This window comes from Telmatherina bonti, assembly GCF_933228915.1.
Source record: "Telmatherina bonti genome assembly, chromosome: 10".
Taxonomy (NCBI): Eukaryota; Metazoa; Chordata; class Actinopteri; order Atheriniformes; family Telmatherinidae; genus Telmatherina; species Telmatherina bonti.
This window is the reverse complement of record NC_136628.1, coordinates 24,451,201-24,471,222: the sequence shown is the minus strand read 5'-3', so window position 1 is coordinate 24,471,222 and position 20,022 is coordinate 24,451,201. Positions and strand designations below refer to the sequence as shown.

The window sequence follows — 20,022 nt, the reverse complement described above, 5'->3', positions numbered from 1 at the left end:
ATGAAAGCGGCAGCAGCGAGGCACCGGCGGCCCTTCCAGCGGTTCTGCTGCTGTGGAGTCGGGCTGCTCGCCGTCATTTGGCTCACACAGGTCATCCAGGCACCAGGTGAGACCTTAATATAGACGTACAGCTGCGCGCGCGTGCGTGCCTACACTGCAGAACTACATCTGAATGCTCATTGCGATATTTAAACTGAGAAGTATATATATATATATATATATATATATATATATATATATATATATATATATATATATATATATATATATATATATTTATTTATTTTTTTTTTTTTACCATAATAATGTTTAATTTTATATTTACATAACAAGAGATAGTAGAATAAATTAAGAAAATGATGAGCTCACATTGTTCTAATTATATAGCCTGTCTGAGTCAAAATTTTGGAATATAATTAAGTTACATTGAATATTCTTTGTGTTAAAAAAAACAAAACAAAACAAAAAACACAATCATGTCCACATACAACTAGTGTTTGCTTTTTGCAACATCCTTTAAAGCACTGTAGAATATGTTGAATAATCCTTTCATCTTTATTTGGATCCACATGTTTCCCCTCATGTACAGGCTACTGCACAGGCTTTGTGACTCCACACCTTCTTCAGAAGTGTTCACATGTTACAGCAGCACATACCTCATTCTCCATCAAAATGTCTTATGATGGAGTTAAAATTCACTAAACACTGAATCTTAATTATTTAACGTGGGAGGTAGACTGAATCTACATTCTTCAGTTTAATTTTCCAGCGTATGACATATTCGTGAGTGACAAATGCTGCTGCGTGAAAGGTATTTCAGTATTTCTTAACGTGCCCACTCACCGTCTTCCAGCCTCTGCCTCTTCTTGGGATGATTGACTGTGTTCACCCTGCAGGGAGGTGACAGATTGTTGATCACACAAAGCAGGCACAAATTGTGGCATGTATAAATCCAATCATTGGTGGTGAGGACAGTTTCTGCGTAGGTGAGGTATTCAGCGGGTATTATCTTCATCTCAGAGGTATACAAGTTGGCACGCTAAGGTTTGATTTTCCCTTTATATATTTGTTTTGTCCTTAAACAGACTGCCTGAAGTTTAAATTTCTGCCTTTTCTCAGGCTGTTCATAAATAACAGTTCTTCATACCAAATTGATGGATGAATGAAATTTTATTGTCTTGGAACAATTTTCAATGCCTGTCATATCATTCTGCTTGTAACATAATATGACACACTTCCGTACACAACAGATCTGATAGTCATAATTCTGATTTCCCTATGGACTTAATTCCACCACAAGCCCCAGGGCCCAGGGTAAAATAAACTCGCTCACAAGTGCAGAATATCTATAAAAATAGAAATCTCTAAAAGGACATGCAGTGAAGTAAATCATTGGATTATTTATATGTATGTACACACACACATACACATTTTTGTGTATATACACTCAGTCACGCGCTGCAAATCAGTGAAGTCTGATGCTTTAGTGTCCAACCAGGCGTTAACCTCACCCCACTCTCTTTCTCCTGCTCGTCATCCTCTCATCACCTCTGATGATGCAGTCACACACTGTCACACACGGTCAGCTGATACTTTAGCACCATTATGAGTGTTAACTTAAACAGGTGAACTTTGTGTTCTGTTAGGAGGATTTGATTTACATTTGGGCTTCATCCTGCAATCGTGCACCATCCTTTGTGGAAGAGGGTCCGGTTGAATGAGCCCGGCCATTAATATTTATACTTCACCTTTAAATTATGAGTGTGCCATCAAACTGAAGAGGTTTTTTTAGAGCAGAGACCAAGGCTGCTCGGCTCGAAGCATATGAACGTGCTGGGTGAAGCATGTGGTCTGCTGTTTGTAATGGTGACAAGCAGGATACTCTTAAAACACTTTAAAAATATCACCCATCTATATTATCCTGAATAACACTGCTTGTATAGCCATTTATGGATGTCTGTGTCCAATAGTGAGTTATCAGGATCTGACTGACAAAAGGAAAAAGCATGTTTGAATAGAGTGTGAATACTTAGACATCTTATACATGATTAAAACATGTAAGAAGCTTCCTCTAGACAACACCATGGTCATAAGATAAAAATGAGTCCAAACAAGTGAAGTGATCTATCATCTCCAGGATGGTAGGCTCTGTTGTGGACGAGGAAGTCATGAATTCATGACAGAACATATAGCAAATGGAGCGAATGCTAGCTCAAAACACTGTTATGTAACTTGTTCTCTGGCCAGATCTTGACAATCTCTGCAGTAAAGATAAAGGAAAACATGAACTAGGCAGGTTACAAACAGAAATCACAAAGCTTGTCACTTGTCTATATATTCTGCATTACCTTATGGAAAATCTACTCAGACTTCTAATGAGCTAGATAATTTAATATTGAATTGAATTAATCTATGTTTTTTTAGTCTCAGTGCAGCAGTAGAAATAAAATGAACAGATTCATCTAAAAGCTAAAGTGTTAGCAGGAGTTATGTAGTCACATTTCCAGCAGACACAAACAGCATAAGCACAATTCATGTTTTGTTCTTTCAGATGAATTTCAGTAATAGATTTTTATATAAGTTCATCTCTTCTCTTCTCTAGTTAAGGAAATGTCAGACTTGTTTTGCTCTGTTGCTGGCTTTGTCTCTTTTGTTCATTTGCTGTTTGTCAAGCGGTGAACAACAGCTTTATCAGATTTATATAACAAAAGCTGATAGGCCAGGCTCAATGGGAAAAAATTAAAACAGTAACTAGACTGTCATTAAACACCTTCTTGAACATAACTGAGAAAAAAAGCTCCAAACTTAAACGCCTGTTTCAGCTTTTTAACAGACTGAACAGGAGCTAATTAATGTGTTATGTGAAGCATTGTTACAGCGCGACTGCTTCTAAACAGTGTTAAATTTAAACACAACACCCGTCTATCAGGTTTATATACAGCTTTTTCTTTTTATTAGAAATGTTGCCGAGCAAAAAGGACAAGCCTGTTCAGGCTAACTGTGTCAAATATTAAGCAGTAATTCTGTGGTGCTTCTGTTGCATCACTTGTGGGTGGTAAGCTAGCTGCTGCTAGCTGCTGCTATCCTCTGCTAGCTGCTGCTAGCTGCTGCTATCTGCTGCTAGAGATTTATAGCATTGTCAAGATAGAGAAATCCTTTTAACAACACCGAGTGCTATCATCTTTTATTACTTTGCTTTCATTGGTACAGAGCTAAGAATGGTTTAATTTCCTTCCTCTCAAATGCTTTTCTAGTGATAAAAGTCTACTCAAGCCAGCTCTCCTAACTTGGGTCCTGTTAAAATTTTCTTCTCGCAAATGACATGATATCTGTGGGTTGAGAGGTCAGTATATCATGCAGGAGGTCAAGTGAATTTTTGGAGCGCTCCCTGCTTGGTCACAAAGTAAATTACTTAAAGGGTCTGTTAAGACCCCCCTCCAACTTTAATGTCTATATTATTGTAAGTATTATAAGTTAAAGGTATAATTACAAGGTATCTTATACCCTAAATTTATTTAAATGCTTTCCAAAAATAAAACATTAAATGGTGCTATTTAATGATTTATTGAAGGATCTGTACTTAATCTAGATTCAGCATGGGCTGCAACAAACCAAATTCATTGGGTTTTAAACTTTTTTGCCATCTGTACTACATAGATAAACAAATTACTTTTTTGCACAGCTAACATGCTATATATATAGTTTTACAATATGATTTATTCTGGTTTTTAAGACCTACCTTCTACCCTTTAGTCTTTGTGTTAACATTCAGGAATGCAACTGCAGGATTAAGTTATTTCCATACAAACACACATTTCTGGTTTCATCTCTTATTTGTTCCATAACCTCTCTCCCATATTTATATTTTAGTGCCTCAGTCTTATCTACACCAACTATCACTGTCGCAATAATCTTAGCTAAGACACTGTGGATCACCAATGTTACACTTAAGTGGCAAAGGTCAGGGTGAAGACAGCGTTGCTTTACGCATGGGAGGTTTGTGAGGGTGTCAACTTTTTGTCCAGTTTGCAACTTCTCCTTCTGTTTTTTCTTTCTTTTTTTTTTGTGGTGTTGCAAATGGAATTATTGAGGAAAGAAATAAAACTACTGGGAAAGTTAGTATAGCAAAAAACATACAGAGTATGTAATCTAATTTCTAAAGTAGTCACAAGATAGGAGGCATTTAATAACCCAGCTAAACGCTTCCCTGGAGGAAACCCTGTTTAGCAACAAGAGCGCAATCAAACTTATAATCTAAGATATGAAGGGCTTTGAAGGCGACAGTTTTGAGTAAAAGAATTATCCCTTGAAGTCATTAAAGTAGTCTGTATTTGCTTTTAATACAGTCACACAGTTGAGTCACACAGTCATTTTGTGGGACGTTTTGTTTCCACTGGACTGTTTCTCAGTTAAAGACTTTGCTCAATGATTGTTTTGAATGATGGAATATACAGCATCTCATGTTTTTAAATAAATTATTTAACATCACAAGTTCCCAGTAGGTCATTTTTAACAGCTTTTTAAAATCCAGAAACCCAATGTTATTACTTCTTTATTTTGAGTACAGATGCCAAAATAACCCGCATACAGCATCATCTAACAGTGCAATTTAGCACAATATTTAAAAAAAAACTGGGCAAAGACAGAGCAATCCTCTATAGTTTCAATTGTTGCGATTGAAGAGGTTGCTTTTATTCTAAAACCAGATCGAGCTGATGTTTTTCAAGAAACTTTTCTAATCAGGAATAAAAGTTTTTCTAAAATGTTAGATAATTGTGGTAATAGGAATATTGGTCTATAATTAGTATAGCTGTGTTTACTCTTATTTTTGTATAATAGAATTACCTTGGCAATTTTAATTTTATTTGGGAAACAAGCAGTTTGGAATGATCAATTCCATGTATAAGCCAGAAGTTTTGCAATGTTATTTGTTTTGCATTTTAGGACAATATCTTAAACCTCCTGCTCATTCATTGCTGAAAGTATAAATGGATATGGATTGTATAAATCCATTATAATGGATTATAATATAATATAGATATAAAAGTATAAATGAATATGGATTTTTTTTTAAAAAATTATTTTACATCTGTTTGGAATTTCTGTATCCAGTTCTGTCCCAACATTTATATTAAAAAATTAAATAAAACTATTAAAACTGTTAACTATGTTATGTAACTATGTTAACTACATGCATTGCAATTTATTTATGCCATTCTTATCAATAAAATATTCAGGATATGTTGTCTCAATAGATCCTTGTTTAATTAAGATTTTCAGCATGTCCCAAATATGATCTGATTCAGATATAATTAGTGTGTGAAGAAAACATATTTATTTTTGTCAAATAAATTGACATTGTATGGTTTGTACCCAAGTCATGATCACAAGGATTAATAAAATGCTAATCTACAAAAAAAACAAAACACACAAATTCTTCTGATCTTTCCAGTAAGACAATATGTTTATTTAGGTGACTCGTCCTAGTTAGAAGTGTGAAAATGCCGCAGAGCCATCTGTGGCGAAAAAGCCTATTTGAATTTCATATGAATCCAGCTCCTCTTGATGCCTCAACATGAAAGCCCTCACGTCTCTTCTCTGCCACGACCGCTGCCCTCATGAAATGGGCTCATTGAGCTGTGAGGTACAAAGAGACACTACAAGCGCCTGGCAATCGCGAAATGCATCAGACACAGACACCAAGCTGCCTCATGATAATGCTACAGTGTAGCAGAGAGCGTAATAAATGCCTCACTATCTTCACAGCCTTTTGTGGAAAGATCTCTGTGGGTGTGTGGAAGGATATCGTTTTCTGTTGTAGAGATGATGAGACAGACATATCTGATGGGAGTTCCTCCCCTGCTGCCTCCAAAATACTGTAAACACTAAAGCCCACATGTAGATGAAATATTATGGAGTGACATTCAAAACAGAAAAATTCACTGTGAGGACCTCAGTGTTTGTTACATTTAGAAACAAAGCCTGAAAGATAAAATTACAGTTTTGTTAAATGATAGCAATTTATTAAACAAAATTTGAAGCCAATGATCAGCTGCTTCTATTTTTACCGTTATAAGATCTTTTATTTAGCATTTAACTTTATTTTTTAGCCCAGATCAGTAATTTACTGGGTTTAGATGGTCATTTTACCAGGGTCTGAATTTATCATTATCATTAAGGTCTCTAATAATCATTTTCAGTTTGGCACCTTTGCTTGAAAATGTGCAACTAAATAATTTCTCGATTACATAAAAAGGTGATCCATTCTCCAGAATAAATAGTCAAGAAATATTATTTTTTACTGCTCACTCTAAATCAAAGCACAGGTCTGTGTGTCCAACTGGTTTAAACTAAAATGACTGGTGTTGTTTTGTAACAGAGTCCGAGTCCTCTGGGCTTCAGCCAGGCGTGAATGGTGAGCTGCTGCGATGGACACGCAGGTTGATGCAAGAGAAGTCAGACAACCAGAGCCTGGATGAGCCTCGAGCAGGTGAGTCACTCTTCCCTACTTTGGATGGATGCCTTCTGTTCACCCCAGGACAAACCAGCAATCTCTCCAAGAGTGTGTGCAGCACTGCCTGACCCTGTAGTGTTGGAGAACGCAGTATCATCTATAAACTATGTGTTTGAATAAGATTGACATCAGCAGTGACCTTTTTGCATATTTTCAAAGCTGAGTAAATGAATTTACACAGGATTGTGTGTTTTGGACACATTTTCAGCATGTAGATTCAACAGAGATGTGTAGTTAAGCTAATAAAACCAGTGATAAATCCGTTATGTCCATCAATACTTCAGATATAGTCCGAAAAACTGCATCCAGTTTCTGTCATTGGTCCTGGAAATGCCTTTCTAGCTCAGCTGGAGTAAACATGTCTCCAATGGAATTCACTATCTATGTAGATTGGGGAAAGTCAATCAAAATTGAGAGTCTTTGGACACGTGTGTCACGGAGTCTTTGGGCACGTGTGTCACGGTGTACATCTTCGGGAGGTACTAGAAAATATCTCCAGTGTGATAAGTGCTTAAAAGCCTCAGCGTGAGGCCTCAGAGAAGTCTGCAGCCTAACAGATTCCTCTGCAGAATAATTGGGAAGGAGGGGTTTTGATCAGACAGATAGCCTAAAAGCAAGGAGGTCCAGAGTTCCTTAAATACATGTAAAGGTTTTCTTTCTAGTAGAGTGGCCAGACAGAAGCCATTCCTAAATGTCACATGATTGGGCCAATTTTCTTTACAGCTACATTTCATAACTTTGTTTTTTTGTGGAAAGCAGGTCTTATTAATGGCATCTCAACAGGATAAACATGGTGGTAGCAGGGTAATCCTGTGGAGATGTTTTTCGAGGACCGTGAGACTTGTTCAAATGAAAAATCTAGAGAAATTCTTTGGAGAAAAATATTCTATTATTTTATTTATAAGACTTAAGCTTTTATAAAAGGCTGTGGCACCAGCAAGTTTATGGCTCGTTGGTGTGTATAACACTGTCAGCACTGTCAGATCCTGATGGAGCATTTTACACTCAGATCTGCCATTGAAAAAGATCAGCATAGAGAATCATGCCTGTACATGTATCCATTTGGTATAAAATATGTTGTTTTTCTTTATATGATGTAATCTCTGCCACGTGTTCAGGTAGTACTTTTTTACCCAGGTGCTGCTGGCATATGCTGAGCCAGCAGATCTGTCATCACTGCTGTTTGCTGTAGTTAGCTTGGTGCATCACAGCCGAAGACCAAACAACCTGAACTATATCATATAGGGAAGAGTTAACAAAAATGGCTATAATTTTTTTATTTATTTAATTATCATTTATTTATCATTGCATTTGTACATAGTCACAAAAATTGTAGCTGACTAATAGAGTTTTTAGCCAAAGCTAATTCTCAACTCTTGTCCCTGGTTGGCCTTTCTGCATTTAAATATGATTATACATATTAAAACCTATATCAGAATCACATTATCCCCCCAAAAAACATCTGTAATTCATTATAAAATCTATGTAAAACTCACATATACACACAAAATAAAATCCATTCTTCATTCACTCACACACACACACACTCTCACACACACACACACACACACACACACATACAGTCCTATTTATAAATGGGTACCGGTCTGATTCATTTTCAGCTGGGACTTAAGCCTAGAGGTTAAGGTTTTAAGCTCAGATATGGTCTTGAGTTCAGCCGGTAATGAGTACAACGGCTTTGAGCTTTTATAAGAAAAGGCAGACTGACCAAAATCTTGAAGCAGTCTTTAAGTTTTCTCTCCGTTCAGTGTGTATTATTCGGAAATATCTCAATAGGCTATTTACAGCATTTGCTGCTGCAAACAGCCAAAGGTACTGTAATATGTATATATGACCTTGTCTGTGTGTGGAAATCTCTTAAATTCTCTTAGATTTAAAAACAAAACTGGAGTCAGAATAAGATTTAGTGAAGTGATTTTTCTGTTTACAGGTAGAGTGTGTGTGTGTGTGTGTGTGCGCGTGTGTGTAGTATATGGGGAAAAACACCAAGTGGAGCAGAGATCTCTGCCTCTCCCCTGCAGGTGAACTGAAAGGTCATGTGGGCTAGATGTTGCATTTGTTTGTAGTTTGTGTCAAGCTTGAAGCACATAAGAGGAGGCTACCAGACTGAAAAACAGAGAAGCTTATCTAAGGTGATCTGATTTCAACGGACGACCAGTTACTTTTTTATTTCTTTCTGCTTCCTAGTCGTGACGCTCGTAGAGCTGTTAGGATGGATTCAAACTGCTCTTCATGAGATCATTACAGAAACATGCAGACATAACCAGACCTCTGTTTCTCTGGATCCCAGGCCGATTGGTTGGCTGGCTGACATGAGCTGCGTTCATCACAACTGACAGTTCTGTTATTAAAAATTTAGATGGAATTGGAAATCTCTTTTTTGTTGTTCACAGAGATAGTGCAGAGCAGATAGAATAATATGGTTGCAAAACAAACAACAACAAAAAAAAAAGTAGCTTTACTGATAGAATGTAATTTGCATTTACTGTGTGGCTATGGTAAAATTTGCCTGTCAGTCACAATGCTGTATTATATGGAAATCATGCAATTATTGTTGGAGCCTGTCTGCAAAATGTCAGGCATGGTCTCACCAAAAGGCATGCAAATCAATTTATGTTAATAATAAACTGTGGAAATGGTTTGCTCAGATCACACTGCACCTAAATACCACTGCCTGCTGATAGGGTGAAACCTGGGAATATAGATCCACAGTGAATAAAGCTGAGCCTGTTCATGGTAGATTTGAAATGTTAAACTTTATTCTTTGATGGTCTCATTTTCATGCAGATGTTTCCATGTTTACTAAATATACAAAATCAAGGCAAGTAAAGAATTTCAGGCATTTTTAAATACGTATTACGTAACTTTCTGACCTTAAAAGTCAGCTTTATGGACTTGTTTGACAACACAGTGACATCTATGTCTGTTGTTTTAATTTGTTTTAATGCAATTTTTATCATTTGTAATGTAAGGTGACCTTGAGTGTCTAGAAAGGAGCCAAACAAATAAAATGTGTTTTTGTTATTATTATTATTATTATTATTATTATTATCTATCATGTGTATTCCCAGAGCTGCTGCTACCCAGCAGCGTCCTGAGGCTGAGAAGCTGCACTATACAACTTTTACATCCAGGGCGTGACGTTTTGCTTCACGGTATAACAAGAAGCTGACTGTTTTGAACATGCAGCGTCACTGATTCAGGAAAGAAAATTAAAAGACAGAAAGAGACAAAACAGTCATCTTAACATTGTCTTTTGCTGGCTGTAAAGAGCTAACAGGTCAGGTAGGATGCAACCTGGATGCTAAATTAGCTGTCAATAGGGGGCGCGTGATTGTTAAAATAACAAAAGTTCTGTAGTGTCTTTGAAGTGCCAATATAATGATGATCATGTACATCATCATGATCATCATTATATTGATGCATGCTTTTATGTATAACACATTTTTATAGATATTTTTTCTTTCATATTGTCTGTTGCAACAGTATTTTCTGTCTCCTTTCAGAAATGCTCCATAGCAGCTCCTGTCTCTTTTAACTCCTTGTCTGCTCAGATTGGTTAGAAACTGCGATGTGCAGGCTGCTGCTCTGTTTTTGTATGACATTTTTATCTGTAAAAGATATGTGCCTTCATCTCTACATCATCTAAACTTGACCCTCAAGTGGTAAATTGTTAAACATGGCAGAAACTGCTAATCATGTGATGGGGAGTGTAACAGACAAATTTAATCTTGAATGAAAGGCTGTTGATTTTGACAGCAATGTTTTTCATCTACTAGCAAATGTATGGGTTACAAATGGTAACATCCGGTTTGGTATTGAGTTTCTTAATATTTATGTGTATCTCATTTATTTAAGGAACATCTCACAAAGCAAAGCCTTAAAGCAAATGAAAGTTTGGATTTTGGGTCACACTTCAAAGCAATTTTTCAGCTAAATTAAAATGATGAAGAGTAATTAGCATTCTGGTGGTATACGGTAGGTTTTTACTTACAGTCTTTATTTTACTCCAACATTTTTAATAACATAAAAGCCAGTCTTTGTAAGCATAGTCATAAAACAGTCTGTAACATAACAGAACAGTGTTTACCCCTGGATTTATGACATTAGGAAAACATTTGACTGCTGGTTGGAAATGTTTCTGAGCCATCCATGAAAATGATGATAAAAACAGTAATGTGAAAATGTTTGGACTTAACAGTAAATGTTAAATCACTTTATCTACTAATTTAATTTTCAAATGCAGCCAGTAACATAGTTGTCACGACTAGCTAATGTGTAACATTTGTCCACAGTAAAGACCAAAAAAAAAAAAAAAAAAAAAAAACAGTGCAGGTACAAGCACATAAATGGTAGATTCTTAAAAGCACATTTAGATTTTTTTTCCAATTGTTGTCTTGCTACTGGACCGAAAGTGTTCTGAATCTATATTTTTGAGCCTGTGCTCCAGTTTTCTAGATGTATCACAGCCATCTATTGTGGAATTTGATTACATGGCAGTTATTTTGCATTTGTTTTGTCCTTTTTTTGTTTTTGAGTCATTTAAATAGTTTGCAGTGAACCATCAGTGAACCTTTTGGCACTCAGTGGGTGTCACTGCCACAAATACTTGTCTGGTAACATCACTAGCATCACTCTATAACAGAGATCTAAAACAAAGTTTTTTGAGGTTTCTCTGCCACAACCTGATTAAAGTTAATGAATAGTTAATGGATCATTGTGCAGAACTTATAACGAACTGTTGGAACTTTTTTTTTATTGGGATTAGGTGTGTTAAAACAGGGAAGCATCTTAAAGGGACAGTGTGTAAGAATTCCTGTCATCTAGTGGTAAAGCTGTGCATAGAAAGGACTTCAGATACCAAGCATAATTGTGAATGGACGGTGGCTGTCAGTGGCCAAAATTCTTCCAGCTATAAACGTGTTTTAAGGTTTCTGAAAAGCTGAATTGAAGCTTGTTGGACGGTTCTCACCATCATCATTTTGGCAGTGTGACACATGTCATCATTTCCTAAAAATACAAAAATGGCTAAGACTTGGAGCTGAGATAGGGGCTGTAAGATTCAGTGTGGATGTCTGACCCTCATCAAACTCTGAGCTGCCTGTAGCTAAGAGCTAAGCAGCAATGACTGTACCAAATGGTTACTACTTGAAAATTTTGTATATGTGTTGTTTTCTATGTGCCGTTTAAGTTATCTTAAACAGTAATAGCACCTATCAAAATAACTAGTACTGCAGTGTTAAAACCCATAATCGTTCGTCCATTCAGAAACACCATAGTAAAAATAGTAACACAAATATGGCAGCTGCTATGTATTTAGACCTACGGCAAATAGATATAAATGGCTCATTTTCAGAGAGTGACGTTAGTGATGCACTGATACTGAATCATGTAATCATGTACTAATACTGATATTAAATTTTCCTTTGGGGATTAATGAAGTATTTTTCATTTCATTTCATTTCCTTTCATACCACATTTTTTTAAACCACCAGTACTTGCATTTAAGAATTTGCGGATACTGAGTACTATCAGATTATTACCATTAGAGTACTAATTAATCCATTTACAGTTCACTGATATGAGAACCTTTATATAGCCAGGTGAGTCCCATTGAGATTGGCATCTCTTTTAGAAGAGAGCTCTGAAAATACCAAGAAGTAGCAAGAATTACAACAGGGCAATACAACAATAAACTAAAATATATCATAGGCTATATAAATGTAAAAAGACATAAATACATGAAGTGCATGAAGTAAATAACAATTTCAACAAAGTAGCTGCAGATTTCTGTTTTAAATGAATGTGACAAACGTTTAATCTCTTCCAAGGAGATTACACATGCAAATTAAGCATTTTGTGGAGCAGATTACAGGACCAAGAGAAGGATAACATAATGACATCCTCCTAAATTCAGCACAAGCAGAAAGGACCAAGGAAAAAAAAAGTTTTTTGTGGTAAGAAGTGTGGACCATATTATCAGATGCAACAACGGCATGGTTAATTCTGTGATATATCAAATGGGTCATCCTGCAGTCACCCTCTAAATATAAGGCTTGAAAACTTTCAGGAACTTCAAAGATAAGTAGGAAACGTTGACACACGCGACAAGGCACATATATGACCAAAATCAGCTTCTCTTGCTGTGATAATGCCAAATTTTAAAACACTGAATATGACTTCATGCATATAGTATGGAACTGATACTGGTGCAACCCTAAATAAAGATATAGTATTTTGTTTTGTAAAGTGATCAGATACCAATAGAGACAAATTATTAATAAATATTATTTTTATGTCATTGAGTTTTGATTTAGCTACACGCTGCACCTTTAAACCTGCAGAGCAACGACCTCTGAGGACCATAGTTTGAAATCCTTACTTGATAACTACTAGACAAGTGGTGCATGCAGATGCAAACTCAGCATAGATGGGTAGAGGAAGAAAAACCTAAATCTTAGATAAGAAATGCCAAGCTGTTCAACTGCTGTGTCTCTTGAAGAAAATAACTACATCTGTTGGGGGCTTGCATAAAAAGCTATTTAACACTAAAGGAAAGTGAAAATCCAAAAAAAGCACAACTTTTAAAGTTTAACTTAAAGCCTTGACTTCAAGCAGAACACACGGCTAGTTTTATCCATCATTATGTTGTAAAATTTACCGTTAACTGATTTTATTTGAGCAATCTTTAGGCAGAAATACTCACACCAGCTGCCATATTACGGACAAATCACAAAAAACTTTATTACATAAGAGAAAAGTTGTATGGTGGAGTTGCATGAACATGAAATCACAGGAGCAAGTATGGCACTTAAAGCTGAATCAAATGTTGCAGGCACTTTCACTGTCCTGCTGTCTACTCCACACCCCCTTTGTAGCATTATTCACTCTAAGAGATGACATATAAAGGAGAAATAATGGAGCTCAGTGTATCTCTCAACCAGTAATCAGTTTGCTATGTAAGGCCATTTGTATTCTGCTACATGATAACATACTTAACCTTTATTGAGCTCCTGGTTGCTAACAGATCTCCCTCATTATCTCTAACAAAGACACAGCCATAGTGAGGGCAGATACTTGATCGAGGTAATACACTGGAGGCGAGGAGGCGAACAAAAAGCTGGACAGGTAGTGTTGGACACAGCAGTGAGCTCTGCTCTGGATGCCGCCCTCTTTCCTCAGCAGGCTGCCTTACAGTGATTGTATAATCTGTAGTGTGATTAAAAAGCCTGTCCCGGATCTTTGGGGATATTATCTTGAGGACTGCGCAGTAGCGTCCAGGCTCAGAATCTCTTTCTCTCCTCTTATCTCTCCTCCAATTAACAAGATGGAGACGGTGTGATCTGGCTTCGGCTGACAAGCCTCGGAGACTGCTGTTGCTAGGCAACTGAATGCTAAATTTTGAAACCCAGACAATTCTGTCTTTCAAGCATTAAAAGTGCAAAGCGGAGGGCTAAAAATAGAGCAGAGGTTTTGAGGTGGGGGTTGGGGTTAAAAGAATCCAAACCATGTAAATGAAGTAAAAGGCTCGCATTGTGTGTTGTTGTTGAGGTTTGTTATGTTGTTTATTTTGGCAAGCGACAGTTAGCTGAGAATAGTATTTTTCCACAGCCATGATTTTGTGTGAGGGGAGTTTGGGAAAACGTGTTGAGAAAGAGATACTGGCAGATGATCTAATACAGTTTGTCTTGAAATGGTTGTGAGGCATGTGCTTTTATCCGGACAGTTTAGCAGGCATGAAAAGTTTTGGAAAATTGGAGCAGAAATGTTTGGATCCTGCTTACTTTTTCCTGCTTGTGTCCACAAAAATTTGTTTAGTTTTCTTGGTGACAGTTCTGTCATAAACGGTCTTTTAAAAGTTATAATTGTCATTGATCAAGAAGTTATTTGGCTGTTGTTTCTGGCTTCGTTTCCCTGCCAACCAAGCTTATCATGGATAATGTTTTGTGACTGAGCAAAGCTACCCCCAAGCATTTGTCTTTGTTCACTTGTCACAGTGTACGCGTTGCGTGTTATTGATAAGTGAGCTGGCTGGTGTGGTTTGAAGCCCTGCTGTCGGCTCATCAGTCTTGTATTCAAACCACCTCAAAGGAAAGTGAATCAAAGAACAAATGCATAATTGAATTTTACATTACACACCTGGATGAAATATTTATTTTTTGATTCCTCATGAAAAATGCAGCCGTGTTACTGATGTGTGAGTGATGCACCAGCATCAGTTTGGTTGGTGTGGCAGTCGATACCTTAGCTTGACTCCAGGACGGCCTGCAGACTCTCAGATCAATAGCATTATCCCGTACCGCCCACCGTCCGCCATTCAAACTCACTGAGAGAGCTCAGCTCCTCACATCGGAGCTACTTTCACTTTACACGCCTTTAGAAGAATTGGACCTATTTTTGAAGGCGTTATCGTTTGCACAGACTATATTGATTCTGAATCAAATATTATTGATGTTGAAGGTTTTTATGATTTTATGTCATTATTATGACACACTAAAAACGACATTGGAAATGTACCAATCACTATTTCAGTTTAACCCATATCTTTCATTTATTTGTGCACAGTATTTTTATTTTATAAAAAAACTTGATCCATGTGTTCATTCCAAACATGACAGTCAAATGTGTATGGAAGCATCCCTGCATTTAAACTGTTTAAATAGCAATAACCTAAAGTATAGATAAATACATGAATACATACGATCATATTTACAATTAATCTATCGCTATCTATCTCTGGCATACTTGGATATTGTATGACTTTGCACCTGATTTACTCCATGAAATTATGCTCCAGTTTTCCTGTTTTAGCTGTTCCACAAGTTAAATGAAAACATTTGGTTTCGCTGCTTTTAGTTGTCATGAACCAAACTGTTTTTTAAACGGACGTGAGGCGCTGAACATATTGATATGAAAAGCCATCGGTGCAGTCAGATTTTTATTTATTTATTTATTTTTATTTTTAGTTTTTAGTTTTGATCAGTTTATTTAATTGTAATTTGATTAATCTGAACATTTTTTTACACTTTTGTATGTTTAAGAGTTTTATCTATAAAACTTTTTCAACATTTTTATTTATAGTTTTTTTTCCTTTATTTTTGTATGTATTTTTCTTAGCACTTACATGAAATTACTTCAATTATATTCAGTTTGGGATTACGTTACGTCCTCGTGCTGTTTGTATGTAATTGAATCCTTTTAAACTTCATCAACATGTCATCAAGTCTCAGAAATCCTTTTTATTTGCAAATTACTTTTGGTGTTATTTGATGCTTTTTAAAGGGGATATAATGAAGTTTGATTGATAAACCAGAATTGCAAACATGACTCCTGATTTATTGGCTCTTCACAAGTCAGCAAATAATTTTGGAATTCATTTTAAAGCTTGGGTGCTAACTTTTAGCGTCAAGCTCCTCAGTTCATTTTAAAGTTGTTAAAATCGTACCAATCAGCGTGCGTGTGTGTGTGTGTGTGTGTGTGTGTGTGTGTGTGTGCTGGCAGGGAAGGGGCAGGGTGGGTTCTTTTTAAGCATTTACAACTCAAGTGTGAAGTTTTTACATTGCTGTGAATCTGTTTTTAGTTCATAAAGCTTTTGTGTTTATTTCCTGTAATTTTACAACCCATTTACAACCAGTTGGGACCGTTGTGTTAAATGTAAATAAAAACAGGTTTGAATTATTTGAAAATTTTTTCTCTCTTAAATTTAAATGAAAACAATACAAACACAAGATATTTAATGTTTAAACTGATAAACTTTGTTTTATCAGTTTTTTTTACATATTCACTCATTTTTAGTTTGATGTCTGCAACACATTCCAAAATAAAACTGGGACAGTTGCAACAAAAAAATACAAAAAAAAAAAAAAAAGCAAGCTTCAAAACACTTGTTAGGACCATCTACAGGTAAACAGGTTAATTGGAAACAAGTGTTATGACTGGGAAAATAAGGAGCATCCCCAAAAGGCTCAGTCATTCAGAGGCAAGGATGGGGTGAAGTTCACCACTTTGTGAACAACTGTATGAATAAATAGGTCGGCAGTTTAGGAACAATGTTTCTCAACGTACAATTGCAAATGATTTAGAGATCTCATTATCTACAGTCCATAATATCATCAAAAGATGAGGAGAATCTGGAGAAATCTATGCATGTAAGCTCCAACGCTGAAAACCAGCATTGAATTCTCATGCGCTTTGATCCCTCAGGCAGCACAGCATTAAAAACTGTAATCAATGTGTAAAGGATATTACCTCAGAAACACTTGAGAAAACCATTGTCAGTTTGTGACTACACCTACAAGTGCGAGTTATAATTCTCCTAGCCAAAGCTATATATCAACACCATGCAGAAATGCTGCTGGCTTCTGCTGCTGCTGGCCTGAGATCATCTGAGATGGACTGACGCAAAGTGGAAAAATGGTCTGTGGCCTGATGAGTCCACATTTCAAATTGTTTTTGGAAATCATGGATGTCATGTCTTCTGGGCCAATGAGGAAAAGAACAAAAATTATTGTTATCAGAGTCCAACAGCCGGCATCTGTGATGGTATGGCGGTATGCTAGTCTCCATGGCATGGGTAACTCTGAAGGCACCATTAATGCTGAAAGGTACATGCAGGTTGTGGAGCAACATAAACTGCATCCAAGCAATGTTTTTTTTCCAGGGACATCTCTGCTTGTTCCAGTTAGATAATGCCAACCAACATCCTGCACATGTTACAACAGTGCGGCTTTGTAGTAAATGAGTACACATACTAGATTGGCCTACCTGCAGACCATGCCAGTCTCCCATTGGAAATGTATGGCACATTATAAAGAGCAAAATACGACAACAGAAACTCGGACTGTTAAGTAACTAAAGTTATACATAAGGCAAGAATGGAAAAAAATCCCCCTACAATGCTTCAACAATTGGTGTCCTCAGTTCTGAAACAGTTAGTTATTGTTGTTAAAAGGAAAAATTATGTAACACGGGTGAACATGCTCCTATTCCTGCATTGTTTTTTTGTTTTTTTTAAACGTGTGTAGCATCAAATGAAAAATGAATAAATATATAGAGAAAAAAAAAACAAAGTTTTACAGTTTGAGCATTAAATATTTGTTAATGTAGTGTATTCAATTGAATATGTGTTTAAAAAGATTTGAAAATCATTGTATTTTTTTTGTTACATAAACTCCATTGGAATTGAGGTTGTATCAGAGAAAAATGCGGCCATGCTGCTTACTTCAGATTCCCGTCTTTAAAGAGCTGCACATTATTGAAACACCAAAATAACAGTACGAGCAACCGCTTCTGACAGTTTGTCACTTCAGAGAAAACGACACAACTCCAACTAGATCTGAAGTGAGACATTAAGTTGTCTCTCTGGAGTACTTCAGTTGGTGTGGGAGTGAAACGAAGGCTGACGGGCAGAACAGGATCAGCGGTAAATGACTTGTGGGAGTGTCTCGTGCTTCTGGCAATAAAAGTCTCCCAAGTACAGAGCAATGCTAGGTGCAAACTTTATGCAGATCTGATTCTAGAGAGTTGCAGATGTGCCGTCATCTTTAACTGTGGTGTTTTTTGCGGTGATTTTGCTCTGTGACACCACGGCACAGACATCTTGGCAAAGCTCAGTCTTGCTCAGTAGCCTTCAGTAAACCAGCAGACTGTCTCTGTGCATCTCTCTGCCGTTATCTCCTCCTCCCTCCCTCTCTCAGACCTCTCTGGAGGGTTTGTAAGGAAAAATAAATATTTTTAGACATTACAGTCCAGAGCTGCTGTCACTTTTACTTTTTTTTTCCATTTTTCATAAACCCTTACCATGGGAAACGCACATTCACCTCCCCCTTTCTCACTGTTCTCTCAGTCGCCTAGCCTTTGGCTTCCTACTGCCACCCATCTTGAAAAAAAAAAAAAAAAAAAAAAAAAAGGAGGGGGGAAGAGCTGCCCCCAGGGAGAGAGTCGCCATAGCAACTACCTTCACCAGAGCAACCCCTCAAACTCATCCATCTCCACATTTCCCCCGACAGCATAACCTGAGAGTTTACGTGTTCGGGCAGAAAGGGAGCCTGGAAGGCTTCAAGGGCGCAGAGAGTAAAGACGAAGGTGGTGCAGAGAAAGACGCAGAGAGCACAGATGTCCAACAGCTGACAGGCGGCTCGAGTAGACGCACACAGTACGGCTTCTCATTTAGCCTCCGTCTCTCGTGTGATAAGATGACAGAAAGTTTACTAAGCCTCGATGAATCATTGGACAAGCCTTGCCCTGCAGTAACAGCTGGCACACAATGAAAATAGGTTGGGTTTTTTTCCCTCAGTCTTACGAGAGCAAGACGCAGAGACTCAGCCTGAGGTCTTAGAAATCATCCATAAGAAGCATCTATATTTCCATCGGAAATATGACCAAATTAAAATCCTCTCCCCTGGACCATATGGCCTTGTACTCTTACTCTGTGCGACTGCAGTGTCAAAGAGCACATCTCATATCCCTGATCACAAGAGACCCTCTCTTAATCCATGCAGTCTGTTCTTCAGTTTCTGTGCATCGTGACAGCTACACTGGGCTTATTGTGTGCTTGTCGACCCATTGTTGTCTCACACAGCAGAGGAGCTATTAATAGCCGCATGCTCCCCTGTAGTTTAAATTCATCCAGCTCAGCTTGTGAATTGGAGGTGCACCACACTCTCAAGCATGTCTTTCAATAGCAAAGGAATGCAGATCTGCTAAAACATCATTTCAGGTTTTTTTTTTGTTTTTGGTTTTACTTTTGCACTTGGAAGGACAGGAAGCAGCTGTCAGTTTCACTTCCTGTCTCATTCTTCATAACAAGACAAATACTCTGTCTGCATTGTGTTGTTGTGGGTTGTCACATAGGATAATAATGTAAACATTATGACTTAGTTCTATTTTGATTTTGATATCATGTGATTTTAGAAAAAGATGTCAATGTAGATTAAAAAATCTGACATTTTAGAGAGAGAAATAAATACTTTATCGGTCGAGGAAAATGTTTATCTCATTGTTAATCCCCCCTACAGCCATCCATGAGTTTCCAGAGGACATCTTTACCAAGGAGCAGAGGAAGAATGGGGCTGTGCTCCTGCATGCACTCTGTGTGAGTGTTTATCATCATACTGCCTCAAATCTGCATATTTCCCCCATTTATTTATATCTTTGACTCATCATGTTGACATGTGACATCATCCTAGCATAAACCAACAAAAAACCCTGAGCTGGTTTATGTTAGGGGAAAAAAAGCTTCATGTGTATGAATCCCTCAGCTGTCTTATCTGTGCTCAACTCTACCTTACAGGCCATCTACATGTTCTACGCTCTGGCCATCGTCTGTGATGACTACTTTGTCCCTTCCTTGGAGAAAATATCTGAGGTAAAGACATATGCATATATATATATATATATATATTATAATATATATACATATATATATATATATACATATATATACATATATATATATATATATATATATATACATATATATATATATA

The 20,022-nt window shown here is 37.0% G+C and overlaps 1 protein-coding gene across 1 annotated transcript in view; it reads left to right on the top strand.

Annotated features, from left to right (window-relative positions):
• LOC306761026 (sodium/potassium/calcium exchanger 3) overlaps window positions 1-20,022 on the top strand; it is a gene marked incomplete at both ends in the record, with an annotated part of 27,620 nt that continues 7,598 nt past the window's right edge. The window contains 4 exons of the mRNA XM_079247102.1: window positions 1-106; window positions 6,380-6,490; window positions 19,552-19,628; window positions 19,827-19,901. Coding sequence (XP_079103228.1) covers window positions 1-106; window positions 6,380-6,490; window positions 19,552-19,628; window positions 19,827-19,901 — 369 coding nt within the window. The remainder of the gene's footprint in view (window positions 107-6,379; window positions 6,491-19,551; window positions 19,629-19,826; window positions 19,902-20,022) is intronic.